The sequence below is a fragment of the Leptosomus discolor genome, chromosome 2, assembly GCF_034619465.1.
Source record: "Leptosomus discolor isolate bLepDis1 chromosome 2, bLepDis1.hap2, whole genome shotgun sequence".
In the NCBI taxonomy this organism is placed as follows: Eukaryota; Metazoa; Chordata; class Aves; order Leptosomiformes; family Leptosomidae; genus Leptosomus; species Leptosomus discolor.
The window spans coordinates 67019476-67042185 of NC_141392.1; the positions used below are offsets into that span (position 1 = coordinate 67019476).

Below are 22710 nucleotides of genomic sequence, written 5' to 3' on the forward strand. Positions count from 1 at the left end.
GAGAAAGAGAGGGAGGAGGGTACGGTGGAGCAGATATCCATACAGCACACCATGGAGGACCCCACGAAGGAACCGGTGGATATTTCCTGAAAGAACACCCATGCTGGAGGAGATTTTTTCCATAAAGGACAGCATCCTGTGGAAAGGACCCATGCTAGAGACGGAGAAAATTGTGAGGAGAAAGGAGCATCAGAGAGGAATCGTTATGATCACAACCTCCATTCCCCTGCACCACTTGTGGTAGGGAGGAGAAGGTAGACATGTTGAGAATGAAGAAGTGAGGTTGAGCCTGGGAAAAAGAAAAAAAAAGTGGGGGGGAGTAGTCTTAATTTTTGTCTTTGTTTATCACTATCTGAATGTATTTAGATTGGCAATAATTTAAACTAATTTCCCCAAGCTGAGTCTGTTTTGTCCATGACTGTAATTGGTAGGCAATCTCCTGGTCTTTACTTTGACCTGTGAGCTGCTTCATCTTATTTTCTCCACCTGCCCTGCTGAGAAGGGCAGCAAGAGAGTAGCTGGGTGGGCAGCTGCAGCTGGACAGGGTCAGCCCACCATATATACTACTGTGACAGTAATCAGTATCATTTTATTGAACTGATGTAATCAGTACATGGTTGTCCAGTAGATTTTAAACCTCTGGGCCCTGTATTTGCACCTCTGCTATGCTGCTTTTATGTTCCATTGATCTCTCTTTCAAAAAAGATTGCTAAAACATCTCTTGTCAATAGATTGTAATTAGTCCAATTAAAACATCTTTTAGGAACTGATCTTGAGCTTTGTTGTCTTCCTACAGTATTTTCAGAAGATTGTCAACAACCAGAAAAATATCACAATCCATTGTTTCCAAAGCACAAGGAAGCAGTTTATTCTCTATTTGAAGATAGTTTTTACAGGGCTATGGTAAACAGCTTGCAATCCTACATTAATAATATAGACAGCACATAAATATGACACCTTTCAAACATACTTTTTACTAGGTTTCAAATGGAAATATGCTTAGAGAGGAAAAGAGATTAAAACATTATGGTTGTACTAGTTTTAATCTCTGCTATAAAAGAAGAATGCTCTTTAAAGCCAAAACTCTCCAATATATTCCATGGGGAATACTCTTCCAAACATACTCAAGTTTGCAAGAAAGAGATTTACCTCAGCAAATTTGGGATTATAAAGTCTGATTTTCCAAAGAAAAGTACCATAAGAATGCAAGTCAATTATTGTTCACATGTGTAAACTTAAACAATTATTTTTTCTCTTCCCCAGAGATATCACAAACGTGCTTCAGCTTTTCTTTGACCATTGTTGAACTTAAGTTTTAACACCACTGTCTTTTAGGGTTCTTACCTCCTTCTGCATGTTTCTCATCTTTGACACAGGTATCATGTAAAGATCCATTTGGATCACAAGAACATGGCTGACATGGATCTGGGCTATCTGGCAATACCTATAAAAACAAAGAGATTACAAAACAAAATCTTACCTTTAATGATTGGAAACTTTTATTCTTAAACAAAAAGTAAGAGAGAATGACTTCTGCTCATGTAGCTTGCACTTTAACAAAAAGGAAATTATTGCCAAACTTAGCCCATGCAGTCTAGGCATTAAAGTTACATTTTGGATTTTTAGTTAGAAACATGCAAGTGATTTAGATACAAACATGATTTCAACTGAAAAAAAAAAAAAAACAACAGGTGTAGAGATGATAACAGACCCTTGTACAATTAAAATCAATAAATGTAATGAAGTAGATTTTAAGCATTTACTACCTAAAGTAACAGTGGCAAATAGTTCAGTTGTTCTGGTCAACATGATTCAAAGAACTACCTAAAATTAGTTAGTCAGTAAGGGTAAGTGAAGAAAAGTGAACATTAGACAATGGAACAATTTCCTTTTGATCTTGAAAAGGTTACGTCAGCCAAACTTAAGCCTTAGTCTAATATTACACTGGGAATATAAAGAACTTGTTCTCCATGAACTAGGCATATACACATACTATAGATACATTATACACACACACATATAAAATCCCTATTAGTTGGATGATAGGCCAATTCAGAGGAAAAAAATCAAGCTCCCTGCTGTTGAAGACACCAGTACTCCTTTTCTCAAGCTCTAAGGCTAAAACCAGTATATCAGGGAGAAAGTAATTATTGTAATTTGCTGATGTTTTCTGTGTTTGAGGATTGAAAACCAATCAGACTAAAGGCCATGATTTACCCAACTGAAACTGTATAGACAAAATATCAGGAATTTAAGCACACACTAATAGTGTAGCTGTCTAAAGCACAGGCGCTGCCCATATGGGCAATATAACCTAAAATAAGATTCGTCTTGACAGCTTCAAATTAGATGAAAATACAGCCTTATATGATGAAAGACCAAAAAAAAAAATTCCTTCTGCACTTAAAATGAAAGACATTCATAAGAATATAGAATTTCAGTGGTTATTAATTCTACACTATGCTTAAAAAATAAAAATTACAGACTCTCTTTCTCCAATATCAAATATAGCAATATTTCTTTGGTCTTTGGTAACAAATCTTGAAATTCATCACCAAGGCAGAAGTTCTGTTTACAGGACTACATCCTCCTTTAAATTAAATTGAAATACAAGCTGGAGGCCCTGACCTCAAATGCATTCCTTAATATCAACACAATTCACTTTCCTATTTTTGTAAGCATCAACTTTATAGATTTCCAGCTATGAAAAGCAACTGCTACACTGTCAGAATTAGAAGTTAACCTTCATAAAATGGCAGTCCAAACTGTGTCACCTCTTTTTAATAACTTAAGTCCTCATACTGAAGTGATGGTTTGAACACCGAGCTTTACCGTGAAGTGACAACAAAACATGCGTTTACCCCTTTAGGTCTGAAGTAACCATCGACGCAGGTCTCGCAGTTTATGCCATCTGTGTGGCTTGTACAATTCACACACACTCCACCCCCAATGTATTCTCCATGGATATTCAAACTCTGATTTCTGTCCGCAACATCCTGGTCATAGTAACACTCCTCAGTCTTCCCATGACAGTTGCACGCTAAAAGAGAAGAAACTGTTTTAGCAAACACTTGCTGACTGGAGATGCCATGCTGTTACTAAGGTATTAAAAAGGGAGTTGTTCAGTATCATTGGTGCTGTGTACACTGCAACTGATAGCACATCCAAGCACTAATTTACTACTTCAGCTGTGAAAAGTATTATGGTCCCATCACAAATGCAGCTTGGAATTCTGTGTATTAATTTTTTTTCTTGATGTTTTGTCTGGGAGAGTACGGAAGTTGACAGATATAGCCTAATTATGTTCTTCCTGTTTTGTTTTACGGGTTTTTTTCTGTTTAAATTGATAGTCCAGAAACCTTTTGGTGGTTTCACACACCTGTGGTTTATGAAAGAGTCAGCTACTTCAAAACACAAGATGAATTCTAAGGAAAGCAGAAGGGTATGAGTAAATTAAAATTTCCGTGAAAGCTGAAAGACATCCTAAAACCACTTCATTTGCACATATGCATATAAGAATTGGGTCAGAACAAATGGATTCCTAATCTTAAAACTTCTTTGGAAGTTCAGGTTTGAACTCTTAGGCTTCAGGTTCACATGTAGGAGAGCTGATCTAATAATCTGTTGGAGTGAAAATTAGGTAGCTTTCTCTCTCCCTTCCCTTGTGGTATTAAAACATTCATTTCCACATAAAGAGAAACTCAAAGCTAATCAACATTGTAGGGATTCATTCTTCTCACATCTGAACCACATCCCAGGGAACTGCTTCCACCATGAAAGTATAATAATTCACTGAGGGTTGAACAGATTATAAGAAGTGTCTCTTAAATATTAAACATGAAAACAAATGTATCCTGATTTCATTCCAGAATGCATTCCCAGTGCAGATACAGTCCCAACTGAAACAAAGAACTCTGTGACCAAATTTTACAGGACACAAATAAGCAACTACTACTTTTAATATGGGGTTATCGGTTTCTTTTTATTTCTTTTTAACCACTCATGATAAAAGTATTGCTGCAATCCTACAGTTGAATAAACACTTACATGTAATGGAGCACTAGATTTTATTATGTTCAGAAATGTAAGTGGTATGTGACCTTTGGAAGTAAGATGTTAAAGTTCAATTATAACTATCCTTACTACAGTAAATCTGAAAATGGAATTTCTACCTGTGGGAAGGTGATATTTCAAGGTATGTTTTCATTCCATGCTGGAAAACTAGATACATTGATTTATTCCATTTAAAAAATCAGAAACTCAAATTGCATTTTGATCATGTAGAAGTATTTTGTTTCAGCAAGGCTGAGTAATAAAAAAAGTAATACAAAAGTGTCATCTATACAAAAATCATACCGTTAAAGTGTAATATAATGAAAAATCTGTAAAAATATTTTTTACTTACCAGGATACGGTCCTGTTGTTTTATCAAAACAAAACTACCACAATTATAAAAATTAAACAAGTCAAAATGATTTTTTTTATACAGTATTCTACCAATATCAGCATATTACACTAAAATATTCCAAGTTCGATAAAACCACGAATCTACACGTAATTGTTCTGGTAACTTTTTTGATCCAGCCTAAGTAAGTGAAAAACAACTGATTCATAAACAAATGTGGTTAGAAATAAAATTAATTGTCAAATCATGTAAGATCTGATTTCAGTTTTCACCAGCAGTTGCAATAAACCTTCTCTTCTGTACCACTTTCAACTTACGTTCACACTCGTGCTTTACCAGGAAAGTGCCAGCATGCCAAGGCTTTTGATTGAAACCAGGACAACACCGATCACATGTCTCTCCACATGTGTTGTGCTCACACTGACAGACAGATTTCTAATTTAAAACAAAAACAAATATTTACACAATGTGATGATTTAAAGAGCCTGTTCATGTACATAATCTGCGTTCCAGTTCAAATTATGAAAACATGAACATTAAGAACGGCTATACTGTGTACTTCCTCTGTTTATTCATTTTTATTCATTTATATATCCTGCATTCACCAAGTGAGAGACAAAAGAGTGTATTTGGCTTCTAGAGCTCTATTTTAAGAAAGCAGTCACGATGCAAAGGAAGATAGTTAGCCAGAGAATCTAAGGAGAATCTAAGAACGTAGGAGAATCTAATTCCAACTGGCTGAAGAAAGGAGGGTGGGATAACGAAAGTTCCCCAATACAGCAAATAAGCCAAAGTGCTGGTAGCCCTCAGATACAGCTTCACCTTACAGGAAAACGGATCTGATAGCTAGTTTACACTAGAAGGAGCGAGCCATTCTCCACCCTTCCCTTAGATGTAGCAATTCTGCAGCTGCAGAGTGAAACCAATTCTGTTGGCTGATCCAATAAAAATTGGCTTTTCTTTTAACTTTAGCATTACTTTTTTTTACTGGATGAGTCAACTCATCATGTAACCTTGTAACTGCATAACTAATGCTATGTGAGGGATAGCAGGAGTTTTTAAACTAATAAGAGATGAGAGCAGGAGCAGCTTTTCAGTCACTTTTCAGTTCCTCAGCAGACCACTTAGTCCCATCATGAAAATATTGCTGTAGGGAACACCCAAACGTTCTGAGCCACAGAAGCAGCTTGGAAAAGATAAAAGAAACCATAGTCTGGAGAAATGAAGAGCAAAAATTGCCTTCCCAACAGTTATTCAGTGGGGAAGATTCTATGTGGTCCTTGTGAAAACACTCAAGGTCAAAGCAGCAAGCTAACCTAGAGAAATTCTATGGCTCACAGGACAAAGCATAAATCTTGCAAAACAAGGTTAAGGAATGCTTCAGAAAAGCAAGGCAGTAAATTCAAGCAAGTTTATTCTTTGTAATGCTAGGGGAAAGATTCATTGTCGTGCTAACAACTACACTCATGATGTTTATAAGCCAAAGCCCACCTATTTTGGTATGGCTTAGTCTAAAGAGTATCCCTGGAGAGCTAAACCAACTACTCCAAATCTCCTATGGCTTAAGTTGTTTCATTTATGCTATTTTCTATGCTGGTCAGACAACAAATATATATTTGTCATCCTGCAAAACAAGACACTATACTTGTCAAAATGTCTTTACTTTATCTAGCAGCCAAACTATCTGAACTGAAGGATGTATTAATCACAATAACAGCATTTATTTTCTGAGGTATACCAATTCTAGCAGATGGCACTGAGACTGCTGCAGTTTGGTAACTAAGGCCCTCAGAAATAATAGTTCAACACTTGCTATACACATCATCATAGGCTTAGAAGGATTAAACCAATGAGTTTAAATAATTTTTACAAGAATCCATGGAAACTGTTTAGAACTGTAAATGCATTCTCTGTAACATTTCTTCCAGGTTTGTTGTTTTGTTTTGGTTTTTTTTTCATTAGTTCCTATACAGTAGGTTAAAGTCATATGCAAAAAAGATTTTCTGTTAAATCCTACAAAGCTTCTACTTAAGTGAATACTATATGAAGAGATCCCACATTGTGGTACATTAATAATACTAGTAGATGGCAAATTAAGTATTAGTGATAATGTGTGCATAAATTGGAACCATCAGTAAAAATTATATTCCTATGTTTCAATTATATTGGTTATGTGTTTATTAATGGCACAAAAAGAAAGCTACAAGTTGGAAGATATGAACAGCTCATGATCTTCTAGACTAGCTTGACTGATCACTCAATTAAAATTTCCCACATAGTAAATGTGCCATTCTGGAGCCATCACTTGTTAGCAAGTATTGACAAAATACTTGACAGTCATTTAGGAAACACCTTGATTAATATCCACAAGGAAAAGAATGACTGACTGTTTGTGCTCATCTCTACAGCTACATCACATAACCCAAATTTCTGTTGTTCCTAGGAAACTTTCAATATGGACTGAATTATCTGAAACCTATTCTTTTACTTCAGAGAAAGCCTCTGCTGAAATTGTATGACTGTTCATTATTCTAGTTGCCAGCACTGTTTCATCCTGGCACTGATTCTGACTGTTCTAGGTGAAGAACAGATATAAATTCACAGAAATCTGAGCAGTATCAAGATTTTTTTTCTCGTGTTCCACCTTATGAATAAGGCACATTAAAAAAAAAAAAAAAAAAAAGAAGAAGAAAAATACATACATTGGTCTCTGGATCCAGAGGACAAGCCTTTGCATGGCCTGAACATATACACATGCCTCCAACAGAGATATCTTTTATAGAATAGTAATACTGTAAGACAAAACAGAAATTGAATTGTTAAGTGGATTGTAAAATGCAGGTGCCAAACTGCAGAATTCATTTCTGGTGACAAAACTGTCAGGTCCTGTTTTATTTCTTTTTTTTGATCTATTACAAATATAGCAGACAGTGGTAATCCAAGCTGCGTCTTGATCAACAGATTCAGACTTAGTGAAAAAAAAGGTATAAATTGTCACAGTTCCATTTGTTTGAAGTCACAAGAGCCATGTCAATTTATACGCAGCACACACCAAACACGAGAATAGGAAAAGGCTATATGCACACTGGATAACGAAAAGTCAAATGCTGTAGAATTTATTCCCTTCAGAAAATAAGAAAAGGAAAAGGCATGCTGATGGGGAGAAGAGAAAGGCTAGAACAAAAACTAAGAAAGAAACACCTTTGTTCACCGTAGCTGGGTCTTACTTGGGCGTTCACTGGATTGTGAAAAGAACTGTTTTTCACTATTGGCCTTTTGAATGACTACGAAATAGTCATGAGTACTGAGATTTAAATAACTTTTGACCTGTTGCTCTGCCATTTGATCATTTCTATTTTTTCCTTGGCAGGCATTAATAGCCCTAACCAGAAAGAAGGATGGAAAGATATTTATTATAATGTATTATGACATCTGTGAAAAGTGAATCTCACATGCCATCTTGTCCATTTTCATCAGTTTTGGCAAGGGTCCTGGTAACATCCTAACAATCGGCTAATCAAAACAAACATATGCTATTTGCAATTTTTGCTGTTTCTGTGTTCAACCTCTTCTTCAGATCATCGATAAATGCTTCAAACAAAACAGGAATTTGTATAACTCACAGTTAACCTTCTACCACACAGAAAACGTATCATTTGTGGCTACCCTTTGTTTCCTGTTTTGTGGAATAGTGGCTTGTCTAATGTCTTCTATAGGGAAAGCCAGATGAGGATGGCAAGTTTCAGCTTCTCCTTGTTCCTTTGAAGATAGCCTTACAGAGAGATGCCATACCAAAGTTATTGTTCTTTGCTGGTTTGAGAAATCTGTGGATTGCCCTGCACTAGGTTTCCATCAGTATACAGTGATTTTTAAAGTGTGAATTCAATTTTCTGTTTCTGTTCACTTTGATTATTAAATGTGCACTCATGTAAACACACAGTTTCCACTATTAGTGAGGCTACAACAGCTGCACTCAACTGGAAGGGTTTCTGGCTTTGTAACACAAAACAGAATGGCACATTCCAAACTTTCAGAAATAGACAGCACTCTATGGGTTTAGAGGAAGAAATAGAAACCAGAAATGGGGAACAGAAGCAGCGAATTTTCTTTGTCGTTATCCACCATTGATAAATGATACTAACTAAAGCCAAGAATAATGATACTCCCCCTTCATAACAGGATTACTACAGTGGTACCCTAAACTTTCCAGAAGAAAAATAAGTTGACCAACAGTAAGAGGAAGTAAGCAGAAAGAAAAAATGCGGAAAGGTAAACAACCCCCAAAATGGCTTTTAAGAATACTTAGTAGTAAAATCCGAGGGAAAATAGAATAACACACAACATTTGAGCAGCAGCAAAACGGAGATAAGGCATAGGAAGAAAATACAGGTTGCAGAAAGAAGAGATAGGGGTGTGCACACACAAGGAACAGTGGAGAAGACCAGGGTATGGTGTTTGAACGCTGTATCCATTCTTTTAAGCTAAAGCACAATGCAAAATTTTTATTTAGCAACAATCATATAATAATGCTAAAAGTGATGGATTCAGGCCCTACTAATACTTATAGTACCACTAGTAGAAATTCTACTCAAAGTAAGTGTGCAAGGAATGTTAAAGGTAGCAAAGGACTGAGGAGCAGAAGAGGCAAGAGGACATTATCTAAAAGCAACCACTTGCCAATTACCTGCATCCGAATGTTTGCAGCCAAAGGAGTTGTGTACTTATACTAATAAGCATGTTATATATGTTAATAACACCATTAAGCAGAAAAGATAAAATTATTACTTCTGCTACAGAGGATATAACAAAATACGGTGAAGAGGGAATTCTCTATCACCAGGCTTTTGACACATAACAACAGGTATTCATTATTTCCTAAGAAAAACAAAGGCAGGTAGACCATTTAAAAGTGAAAGAGAATTTCTACACATGCATTTCTACTGTCTTGCCAGAACTTACCCTCCTTGTAACAATGGGATCAATTTCATTTGGATCTTTGTGTGCGAACATCATTAAATCAGCATTTAGTGTCCGTATCCTCTGAAATCTCAAGCGAATGAAGCGAGCAGAGGTGAATTCTAGTAATACGCGTGAAGGATCATCAGCACTAGGCCGTCCATTAATTAGAGAAGTGTGAATCTGAAGACAGAATTATGAAAGCAATAAGAAATTAGATGACAGCAATGCTCCCATGATCTGCCAACGAATATAAGAGGCACTGTGTGAATGCCTTCATACATGTAAAACACCTTCTTTCTTTAGAATATGGAATATTTTTGTGGGGATATATATCTCCAGACCCCGGTTCTGGAGAGGCTTTACAGTAAAAAGGTTTAGAGCAAAGAAAAGTAATCAGCTACAGAAAGATTGTAGCACAAACTGCATAGAGGTACCAAGAACCTACAACAGTGTCCATGCCGCAGGCAACTCATTTCTCCTCCTCTAGTCTAACATAGGTATTTTCAAGTGATTGAACAACCAAAGGGATCAAAAATTATAAATTAAAGGAATGGATACTTAGAATGACACTCAGAATTCAACAGGGGCCAGTTTGCACCTCTTAGATAGGTCATCAAAAGACTTTTGAACTAAGTGTTTTCTAAAGCTTTTCTTTTCTAAACCTTTTTCTAAAAGGTGTTTTCTAGGTAAGTTTTGAAATACTGAAAAGTGCAACAGCTAGATGAGACAAAATAAGCATTTATAAGCATCTCCCCTTTCTCACTGTCTCTTTATGTAATATACCATTTCCTTTGAAACTTCTTCTCAGCAAGTTGAAGCAATTTCCTGAGTTGCAACTGTTTTCACTTCGTCCCTAAGGAAAGTCTGTATTGCCTCTGAGAACATTGTTCAGCATTTGTTTTTCCAAAGACACTACCAATCTCCGGTCACACTGTGGTTTCTGTAAAGATTGCCCCCCTTTCTCTGCCTGCCTGTCCTAAAATCTAGAAATCATCTAGGTAAGTCTCCTCTGTGGCTCCTTCATAAAGAGACTCTCTGACCCCAACTGCAGCATCAAGGGCAATGCAACAAAAATAAGCTGTTGTCGTCTTCTCCTATCTTTTTAGCTGATCGTGGCATACATTAGTTGTGAATCAACAAAATAAAACAGATGTACTGCTAAGAATTGTTCTTGGAAAAGGCCTACAAGAAGAAGAACGTCAGGTATAGCAAAATATTGTCAATGAGCACCTAGGGGGAGGGAGGAAAGAAATCATTTATTTTCCTGTATTCTAAAGTGTTAGATTTTAATTGAGGCATTTTTATTACAGGCTGGTATGCTGAAAGAACGTTCAGATGCTAAGCCAAATGTGCAGAACATTAGAACGAATAAGAGAATATTTATTCTTTGCAATGAACATGTTGTGCATCTTACCTTACGTGCTCCAAGTGAGAGATCAGGCCACGCAGTCATTTTCTATCACTGAACATGATCTTATTACCATAGTTTTAGGCGAACAGCTGCACTCAGAATGCCAGCTGGCAATCACACAGCAGTGGCTGCCTCACACTGAAGAAAGAGACAGCAAACCTACTGCTTCCAGCAAAGCAGGAGCTCTTCCTTTCCTTGAGTTTTTGCAGGTGCTGGATAGAAGGCTTATTGAACAACTGCTGTCTTGCACAGGCTATGTGATACTGTTAACTTATTTTCATTACCAACAGGGAAACCCTAAACCTCATCCAGCGTACTGCTCCACTGTATCCACAGGTACACAAAATCACTGGGAGCCACTCTGACAGGAGCAACTATCAATCATATCTTGCCTAAGTATGAATCAGCACTTCTAGGGTTCCGCCGTGTTATCTCCAGGAACAGGTGATATTGCTATGTCCTCTTGAGATCGCAACAACACTCACTTCAAGCTCTGACTCAATCTTGCTCCTGACTACAAGTAATTAAATGAAAGGAGACAGTTGGCTGGAAACAAACAGAATAAAATCCTACGAAAAAAGGGTACAAACAAAAGTTTATAATAAAAAATCCAGAGGATGCAAGGAGGAGCTCGTGAATGAGAAACGTCTGGCTACAAGCAGGACAAAAAACACATTATCAGAGAAAGCAAACTGCACAAGTCCCTGGTGAAGAGACACACACATGTGGAGAGTAAATTTCAAAAGAAGCCTGGAGATGGTGGCAATAGGTCAAGTGGAAATTGACAGATCTTTCCAAAAGAAGCAAGATTTTAGTAAGAATACCTGCCTAAAGAATTCTTTGCATAATATTTACCTGTGAGCAGGGAAATACGTTTCTTCTTATTGTTTCTTTTTCACACCGTCACCTCATTCATTTATGCATGACATGCCCACAGAGAGTTAAAAGTATGATGCAAGCATCAGGCACAGCTTGACACTGAACGACACAACAGTCATATCTTTTGATTTATAACTTTTTTAAAAGAACAGATTTAGTCTTAAGATACCAATTGGAAAAAAAACCACACCACCTTGGAGTGGTAGATTAACAGAATTAAAATGTAAGTTAACAGAATAAAACAGGAGGCACCCTTTTCAGAACAGACATCCCTTTTAAAAGGTTTCATGTATCTATCTGCCAGCAGATTTGGCAAGGCTAAACTAGTAGAGATGATGACTTCCACTTACATTGTCTTTCATGCTTGTGTTCAAGTGTTTCATAATTTCATTTAAAACAACAAACAAATAATTTCTCATAATAACTGACATGTAGCTATGTCCTGCGTGAAATGTGGCACCTGTTCAAACACATGCATCAAAATGTCACTGAGATTAGGAAATGAAAACTGGGTAGTTTTATCAAAATGAATCTGAAGGGAAAATTTTACATATGCAAAATTAATTCCTCTGAATTATTTTTCTTCTCAACATCTGTGATGAAATCATTAATTTATCCCTAGAAACATTTAGAATCAACTTGAAGAGTGTCCAACTAAGTTGTTCTTACTCCTTGAAAAGAGAATAAGGAAAAAACTAAGAGTACTTTGGGAACATCTGTAATTAATCAGGAATAAACAACAAGAATTTTAAATAACTTTTTTAAAGAAGTTTAAGTAGAAATCAGACTTACAATATTTTCAATATGACTCTCACAATGAGATATCACCATGTTTTTCCAGAGCACACTTTCTCTTCTCATCTCCCTCCACAATCTTGCACCTATTTGTAAGACACTGTTTGCATGATAGCACATTTTCAGTCGAGACACTAACATGGCCCATACCCTCCAAATATTTTTGAATCAAATCTGAAAATGGTTCCAGTGAACACAGTCCTCAATATCCATCTACCATTATGCCATCCAAGATCATCATAGTACTTCATATACAGCTCTGACTCCTGCAAAGACTAGCCCCATTTTCACACAGGCAACTAAGGTACTGATGTCCTCCACTAGCTGTACATGTACTGCAGTATGAGCCACAGGAGTTCTACAGCAGAGCTAAGATCCAAAGCTGAGTCTACCAGGAAAATATTAATACTTTAGTCCACCCATTGGGCTGCCACAATTTCAATAATCCAAGTCCCCATGAGAGAACAATCTCAAATTTTGCTCAGGTTTTATGGACAACTTTTCTTTACCAGTTCTAAGATTGAGGTAATCACCATTTTGGATTCTAAATAAAAGCTATGTAGAGTCCTCTACAAAATTCTCTAGAAAATTTTTCCTTAACAAGGAATTTTTCCAGGATTATATTCCAACAAATGGGATTTTTGGGGAAAATGACTATCCCCTTACAAAACACTTCAATGTTACCACAATGAAAGCCGAATTCTCATTTTGAATTTTATCTGATTTATCAACCAGTTCAATAGTCAGAACTATTCAAGCAATAACTGGTTTTGGTGGGGTTTTGGTTTTTTTTTTTTTTTCCTTTTAAACCTGGAACTCTAATCATTACTTATTTCATTGATAGTGTTCTAGTTTTTCATTAGAAACTGTGAGTAGTCAACATCTTTTCATTTTTGAACTTCAGTATGATGTTAAACCAACATTTTTTCAGAGAAGTGTTGAGAATGCTACAAGCTCTCTATTCTGAAGCAAATTTAGTCTAACACTAGCCCATCACCATTAATACATAATTTTTTTCTTACATGTATTTGCTTTCAGCAATCTAATTTTCATATAGTATTTTTCATTTAGTATCATAAACTGCTCATAGAACAAGTTATCTTAAATTTTGCATTACCAAAAAATGCTGCTATTACACAGTTTTCTGACTTTACAGATTGCCCACAAGTATGTTGAACAACATAGACACTGCTAAAGATATTCAAAGGACATCTCAGCACATTAGAACATCTGGACCATGTCAGAACCAGAAAATGTATGGTAGACTGCCTCATACACTAGCCAAAACAGCATGCTAACAATAAGCCCAAGGCAAGCATACCTAATACTCCCTCAAGGATTTCCTGAGCTGTAAGTAATTTCTATACATTTGGTAAACCTCAAAGGATTTCCATTAACTTATTCAGTCTCCCCTTAAATCTGGGTCACCTTTTAAAATCTACACCCATCGCAGAATAGGGATTTTCTCACCTCATTTACATGTTGTAGGGAAAAAGATTCTTCTTTTGCTTGTTTTAAACCTTCCTCCTACTAATTTCACTTAATACTTATTAGTTCTTAAATTGGAACCAAGAAATATATCTTTCTACCAGCTCTATTCTTCATTACATTTCTTTGTTACTAATTACTATTAGGTTGGCATGGATATCAAGCTTCCAGATCTGTAGTTTCCTTGGATTCCTAAGGAGCGTTTCTAAAAAGCTAGTGTTTCATTTTACACCCCACACTCCCCAGTTACCTGGAATATTTGTAAGTGAGGGGTTAAATAATGACTGTTGTAATTCACCTATTTCAACCTTGAGTCCCTTTTCACTATCCAATTTATCAATTATTTCTGCGCCTCTTCACTTAACAACCTAGTTTGCGACTGCTTCTCCAACTCCTCTCCTGTAAATAACGTTTCCAGTGCAGAAACCCTCCTGACAGTCTCTATAGCAAAAACTGATTCAAATCATTAATTTAGTTTTTCAGCAATGACCTGATCTTTCTTGAACGCTCTTTGATCATCTCTCAGCCCACCAGTTCTCTGGCAGACTTCTTGAATCTGATGTGTTTGAAAAAAGGTTTATTTCAACTTTATACTCAGTCACTCAGAATCTTTTTCCTATTTTTATTGTGGTTTAACACTTCATTTGCCAGAGCTTATTTTCTTACCTCTTTTCCTCATTTGGAGGAAAATACATGACTTTCATTCATAAATGGTGCTACTCTACTTTTAGTATCTACTCTCCTTCCTTAGGTTGTGGTTTAAACATGGAGGATTTTTGGAACCATTCTTAAATGTAGTGTGCACGTCTGCGTAATGCTATCCTTAAATGAATTTTAGGTTGTCTGAAAATTTTTAGCTGTTTAACTATGTTTTCTGCATTTAAATTATATTTTGACATATTTTATTCCCCTGGGATATTGCATTTTGAATATTTTCTGGTTATTTTTGCATAACAATTATTTAACAGTTAATACTCCTGACCAGGATCTGTGCACCATTTTGGACTAAATTGTGGGTTCCTTTCTTAGTTGCATCAAGAACATTCAGGTGTTTGAGAAATACTCTTTTGCACTACATTCTATTCTGACACCCATACAATCTGAAAGGGTTAGAGAGGCTGATATTACATTCTTAGCCTTCCTTTGGCAAGACCCACTTATTCCACCCTTCTGTTTGGTCAATGGCTGATATGACATTAAACCTATGCTGTCCAAATTTAGGTGCTGAATTTTGTTTCATAGAAATCTCATAGACCATTGTATTTCTGCTGACTTTCTTATTTTATTTTGTTATTCTTAAATCCATAGTACCTTTCTTACAGAAACCACTCAGTCATTCCTAAACAACTCCTTGTTTCTGACATGCCTATTGTCACCTCTTTCCAACACCCCTTAAGTGTAGGTGTTAAATAGCTAAGGTTACTAACTCAGCTAATTATCCACTCTATCTGTGGGTAATTTTGCAGATACTGGGGCAATACTTGGGTGCATCCAATCCTAGCTTCTATAACAAAGACAAATGAGAGGACTTGTAATGTGCTCCAGCCAAATGACCATCAGACCATCCAGCCATATGACCAGAATTTCACCAGACATTTCATTAGGTTTCTACCACGAAGTCACAGATGTAGCCTAAGAAACTTCCTGTCATTTTTGGCATTAGACAAGTCTCATATACTGATGAACATATTTATTTAGACTGTACTTAACAACGGGTCTTCAGAACATGGAAAAGCATCACCCCGCACCTCACCACATATTTATGCTTTGATAAAAGCTCCCTGAGACTTTTCTTCTCAAGGCTAAGCAATCCCAGCCTGCCCAGCCTCTACTATAGGATAGACACTGCAAGTCCTTAATCATCCTCCCAGTCATTTCCTGGACTTGCTTCAAAACGTCCACATCTCTTTCATACTGAGGAGACCAGAACTGGACAAAGCTCTCCAGATGTGATCTCGTCACTGCTGAGCAAAGAGGGATTGATCACCTCCCTCAGTCTGCTGGTGATACTCTAACTAATGCAGACCAGGATACTGTTGGCTTTATTTGCTGCAAGGGCACATTGCTGGCTTATGTTCGACTTGGTGTGTATTCACTGTTTCCTCCTGATGCTCTTGGGTGATTTAGGCACAGCTGGCTCATACGTCTCATTGAACGGAGCTCCCAGCTCATTATCTGCTACCAAGCACTGAACTATTATGTAGCTGCCCATCTGCAGGCAGAGCAGGAGCCTTCCTCCTAGTGTCAGAAGTCACCAGTTTGTAGACTTCACCATGGGAGTTTGCATTTCTGAACCAACAAGCACAAACTCTGTCTGCCTCTATTTTGGTACAGTTGTGCCTTCAGGCTGCAGAGTCCCAGGGAAAAGTCAGTTAATCTCTTCCCTGTCACCTCTGAGATCCTCCTGCAGTTTTTTTTACTTGGTGACACAAATCCCCAACCAGAGCAAACATTCTGCAGGCAAGGATGCCATCTCTTTCTGCCTCAACCTCAGCAAGAGTCCCAGACAGTTCTTGCAGCCTCAGAGGTAAAGATCTACATCCTCCCTCTGGAACTCAGCCTGAGTCAAGGGCTCTGCTGTACTGGAGTAGTTGCTTCAGTTGGTGCTGAGGACTGTGCCCAGGCTGTGCCTCACTGCCATTATTGAGTGCAAAACCACTCTTTCTGCCCCTCCTTCTGTCCGTGCTTTTCACAAACTGATGTGCAAACATGCAGCATGTTAACTGTCTCTGTTGTTTTATTTAATGCAACAGTAACAATACTGCTGCTGTGCATGAAAGTATATTATCAACTGCTAACTTACTTAAAATTAACACGCTTCAAAAAAGTTTTTTAGAATTTTAAGCACGCACAATGTTCTCATTGAAATTTAAAATATCCATGTACAAATCAAAGTGGTGTATTTTTCTACTTAGAGCTTTGGTATTTGAAGTTAGTTACTTTGCCAAGAAATTTGAGTGCAATCTCAAGCTGTTTGTAGGATATAAAAAACCCCAGCTGTTTGGCTATGTCACATGGAGTTTTTATGTTCACTTTCCTTTCAAGAAAACAGCATCACTACTTAGTACACTTTTCACTGAAGTGTATCTATATACTGAAAGTTAGATAAACTGGAAGACTTGATTCTTTCATAAAAAGTGAAGGTTACTCCGTATAATTTGTCACAAGGATAGAGCAGGAACATCACCCTACAATAATTTTGGCTAGTAGTGGTAAAGAATTCACTTTGTTCAAGTACTCAGTAGTTTATTTTGGATAACATATCAAGACTGTGGGCTTCAAGCCTGATGCTCTGTGTAAGGCAGTGGTCTGAACCTAAAACATTGTCAAGAAACATCAATTTCTCACTAAAATTTAATCACAGACATCAGCATAAAGGATAGACAAGCTTCAATCCTGCACAAAGACTTGCTACTTGATAATCAGCAGTGGGGAAGACAGATATGTCAGTCTTAAAATGGTTTAATGAGAAAGATACTCCATGATTTATGTTCTCCAGTTATGCAAGCACTTATGCAATCAATATGAAGATGGACAATACTGAACACCAGTTTTTCCACAGGTGCTTCAGTAGCTCTCATAATTCTCCTACCCAATACCAGCTTTAATTATCTGTTGCAAATAGCTCATTTGCAGTAGACATAAAATTACTGTTAATTAATCTCTTGGCATTTTATATTTAATCCCTGAAGACAGAAATTCTGTGAGCTTTCTTAGTGCAAGCCCTAACCTATCATTAGATTTGGTTTCAAAACTAGAATAGTAGATGGAAACATATGCCAGAACTCAGCATCCAGTTTTTCATCATAAATACATATTTATTATATTTATATATAAGGAATTGTGTATTTGGCAAGGTTTGCTATATTTCTAATAAATATCTCACTATCTTAATAAATTAATGGTTCAGTAAGTGAAAGCATAACTCCCTTCTGTGCCTTGCTAATGAGTACAAGAGCTGCTTGAAATGCAGTGCTTAAACTTGCATTAAAATGTCAAGGGCTATGCATGTCAAACTCTATCTCAACTAACTCATTCCCCCTAAGAATACAGGCAAATGTCAGCTTAACAAACTATTTAGCAAATACTATTGTGTCATTGACAACTATACCCTAAAGCTTAAGCTAAATAAAGCTTCATCTCTTCAGTTCTGATTAACTTGCTTTTGTCATTTTCCTCTTTCCCATTTTACCTGCAACTTAAATTGCTTATTCCAGTCACTGCTTTTCTACGGTTCCTGTAATTCTCATGCTTGTCATTTTTGGACAAGAAACAATTTGTCAAAGACGTCATCTTGCATACTTTTAAACAGACTGCTCATTGTCAGAGCAATAGTTATTAATAAATCACAGAATAATAAGGAATTTGATTACATTGAAAGTATATATTTCTCATTTCAAGTTATTACTTTCTTTTTGTTACTGTCTTAACTAAGTGGAAACACTACACTGTGCTGTAGTTTCAGCAACAGTTATGCATACCACAGTCCATAAGGGATTCCTCCAACATGCGAGGACTGGAATACTGTAACATAACGATGATTGTTTCTGTTCTACTGGCTCTTCATGGTGTACTTGCAAGTGAGACTCCATCTTTTAATACAGTAAAAAGGTATTTTGTGCTTAGTAATAACTAACAAGATAGCTGGAAAAATAGTTAAAGGCTTGGCTCTCACAGGAACATTCTCAAAGATGAAACACACTGAACCAGTATTTTCAAAAGTTATCTACAAGCAGATAGATCAGCAACGTGCTATAGGTTGCAAGACATAACACCACAGGTGACTTATGCTTTTGAATCAAATGACAGCTGCTTTAAATTCCACTGTGCACAACAGTGGTCTGACCTCTGATGTCTGAAAACGCGTACGACCACTGTTGTTCCGGTTTACATTTTGTCAGTGTCATACAGTTCCTGCCTAACCTAGTGGCCCTTACACAAGCAGATTAGGATAAGAAAAAAAGCCACATGAACTCAATGACTGATGCCAATGGCAAGTCTAGCTGTAAAGCAATTCTGAAGATTATGCTAGTCTGGGTTCTGATCAAACACAGGTGAAACATGCTGTCATTCCTGAGTTAAACACTACCACCTATCTGCCTAAAGGATGAAATACAGTGATCTGTCAAACACATTCTTTCACAAGTACTCAAAAAGCACAACATAAATATCTAAATTACGCTATTTTTTTAAAAAGCACTGAAGTGAGATGGCACATTACCATAAGAGGATACTTTTTCATTACTACTTTTGAAAGTAGTATGCTTCTTTTTGGACAGTGATGATGAATGGGACAAGTAATTGCAAATGAATTACTCAAACAGGAAAGTTATGTTTTCTTGCAGATTATGATAAAAAGCATTCTGATCCTCAGATTTAACTAAAGTGCTTCTAGCTACGCCAAACCAAACAATATTAAAAAAAAAAAAGGAAGAAAAAACCCAAAACACAACACACACCCACCAACCCCATTTCCTACCAAGACATTATGATTTCCCTTATTCATCCATTGACTGTTGCAAAACCTCATGGCACTTTCCACTAGATCTTTCCTCAATGAGATGCACTGTGGAGTGTGACGTGGACTGCACTGTGGAATTACAGGCGAATTACTGCCAGAACCGAACGGTGACCAGTAGAAAGAAAATCCACAGGAACTTGTCCAGCTGTAAGCAGTTGCAAAGGTCTGCCAAACACAACTGCTGATGTAAAAGAGGGAGAATGTGAGTATTTAAGCTGTTCAAACAGTAAACAAGTACATCTGCTCCTGAATGTTATCATTAGATAAACTGCAGTAATAAGCCTTACATTACTGCAGCATTCTTGTTTTGAACTACAACTCTGAAGAGTTTTGAACCGGGGAAATTTCAACAAAACTTTTTGTGTTTTTATGCATTGCAGACTCATATGTGGAAAAGCCCATTACAATTATTGTACAGTGTTGGAGTCTAAGTTCTAGCAAAACTTGTGTCATATCATTTCAAACACACACTGATGAATGCTTTTGAAAACCAGATGGGATCCCTTTAAATGGTAAGCATTCAGTGACTTTAAAACCATCTATAATGTTTTAAAAAGAATAAGTAGGACACTCGGCTATATAATACAAGAAACTTTGATCCCTCTCCAACTCTGAAACTGACCTTTTCAGGTGTAAACTGGAAGGGGGATGGGGATAATATCAGGCTTGCTCATGACAAGCTGTGGGATGGCACACCATGGTTAGAGGGACAGGGTGCTAGCAAGGGCCTCAGCCTGTCACTGAGGCATGCTGGGTACACTGGAGCACGCTTGAAGACTTACAGAGATGAGCCAGGGGCTCCTGAGGTAGTAGGAGCCAACAGGGAAACATGAGTGAAATCCCTCAAAGGAATTAAGGGCTGTTGCTCTAAGAAGGTGACACAGCCAACAGCCCAGCTAAAGTGCCTCGACATCAATGCACACAACATGGGCAACAAACAGGAGAAGGCAGAAGCCACCATGCTGCTAGAAAGCTATGACCTGGTTGCTGTTACTGAAACTTGGTGGGACAAATCCCATGACTGGAGTTTGGCTATTGATGGCTGCAGGCTGTTCAGAAGGGACAGGCAAGGAAGGACAGGCAGAGGCGTTGCCCTCTACATGAAGAAATGGATAGAGTGTGAAGAGCTGTCTCTGAAGAATAGCCACAAGCAGGTTGAAAGGTTTCTCTTGAATTAGAGATGGAAGAAACAAAGGAAACCTTGTGGTTGAGTTCTAATATAGGCTGCCCGATCAAAGGGAGCCTGCGGACGAAGCCTTCTTACTCCAGCTACAAGAGGCTTCGCGCTTGCAGGCTCTCGTCCTCCTGGGGGTCTCTAACCACCCCAGCATCTGCTGGAAAAGTAGCATGGCAAGCTGTAGGCAATTCAGGAGACTCCTGGTGTGCATTGAGATAACTTCTTAAGCCAGGTAGTAGACAGCCCTACCAGTGAGGATGCCATACTGGACCTGATGATCACCAATGCGAGTGAGCTCATCAGTGATGTCAAGATTGAAGGCAGCCTGAGCTGCAGTGATCACGCACTGGTGTTCACAATCCTGAGGAATATGAGGCAGGCAAAGAGTGAAGTCAGGATCCTGAATTTTAGGAAAGCAAACCTCAGGGTCTTCAAGGAGTTAGTCAATAGGACCCCCTGGGAAACTGCCCTCAGGGACACGGGTGCAAAACAGAGCTGGCAGATCTTTAAGGATGCTTTCCAGAGAGCACAAGAGCTCTCAATCCCCAGGTGTAAGAAATAGGGAAAGCAAAGCAAGAGACCAACATGGCTGAGTTGAGACCTGATGGGCAAGCTAAAAGGCAAGAAGGAAATGCATGGGCAGTGGAGGCAGGGACAGGTATTCTGGGAAGAATATAGGAACACTATAGGGATCAGGTCAGGAAGACCAAGGCATGTCTGGCGCTGAACTTGGCGAGTGATGCAAAGAATAACAAGAAGGACTTCTACAAGTCTGTCAACCAGAAAAGGAAGGTTAGAGAAAGTGTACCCCCTTGATGAGCACAACTGGCAAACTGCTAACAAAGGATGAGGAGAAGGCTGAGGTACTCAACATTTTTGCCTGAGTCTTCACTGGCAACCTCTCTTCCCACACCTCTCAAGTGCAAGACAAGGACTGGGGGAAAAAAGTCCCTCCCACTGTAAGAGAAGATCAGGTCTGTGACCACCTGAGGAACGTCTATGGGAGGTCTATGGGACCTGATGAGAGGCATCCTGGAGTCCTGAAGGAACTGGCTGATGTAGTTGCCAAACCACCTCCAGGATATTTGAAAAGTCATGGCGGTCAGGTGAAGTCCCTGGTGACTGGAACAAGGGAAATATTGCACCCATTTTTAAAGAGGGTAGAAAGGAGGACCCTGGGAACTACTGACCTTTCAGCCTCACCTCTGTGCCTGGGAAGATCATGGAACAGATCCTCCTAGAAGCTGTGCTAAGGTACATGGAGGACAGGGAAGTGATTTGAGACAGCCAGCATGGCTACACCAAGGGCAAGTCCTGCCTGACCAACCTAGTGGCCTTCTATGATGGAGTGACTACAGCAGTGGACAAGGGAAGAGACATGGACGTTGTCTATCTCAACTTCTGTAAGGCCTTTGACATGCTCTCCCACAACATCCTTCTCTCTAAATTGGAGAGATATGGATTTGATGGATGGACTGTTCAGTGGATGAGGAATTGGTTGGACGCATCCAGAGGGTAGTGGTCAATGTCTTGATGCCCAGATGGAGGCTGGTGACGAGCAGTGTCCCTTAGAGGTCAGTACTGGAACGAGTGCTCTTTAATATTTTCATCAATGACATAGATGGTGGGACCAAGTGCACCCTCAGTAAGTTTGCAGAACACACCAAGCTGAGTGGTGCAGTTGACATGCCTGAGGGACGGGATGCCATCCAGAGGAACCTGGACAAGATTGAGAAATGGACCCATGTGAACATCATGAGGTTCAACGAGGCGAAGGGCAACGTTCTGCACCTGGGTCAGGGCAACCCCTGGTATCAACACAGGCTGGGGGATTAAGAGATTGAGAGAAGCCCTGCTTGGGGGTACTGATGGATGAAAAGGTGGACATGATCCAACAATGTGTGCTCGCGGCCCAGAAGACCAACCGTATCCTGGGCTGCATCAAAAGCAGCATGGCCAGCAGGTCAAGGGAGGGGATTCTCCCCCTCTACTCTGCCCTGGTGAGACCCCATCTGGAGTCCTCAGCACAGGAAAGACATGGACCTGTTAGAGCCTTCCAGAGGAGAGCCACAAAG

General features: G+C 38.4%; 1 protein-coding gene across 1 annotated transcript in view; it reads right to left on the bottom strand.

Moving 5' to 3' along the window:
* Window positions 1-22710, bottom strand: part of LAMA2 (laminin subunit alpha 2) — a 284721-nt gene that overhangs the window by 221872 nt on the left and 40139 nt on the right. Inside the window, exons 5-9 of the mRNA XM_086460446.1 lie at window positions 9365-9544; window positions 7108-7197; window positions 4723-4840; window positions 2862-3040; window positions 1345-1444 (exon numbers count right to left, since the gene is read on the bottom strand). Coding sequence (XP_086316572.1) covers window positions 1345-1444; window positions 2862-3040; window positions 4723-4840; window positions 7108-7197; window positions 9365-9544 — 667 coding nt within the window. The remainder of the gene's footprint in view (window positions 1-1344; window positions 1445-2861; window positions 3041-4722; window positions 4841-7107; window positions 7198-9364; window positions 9545-22710) is intronic.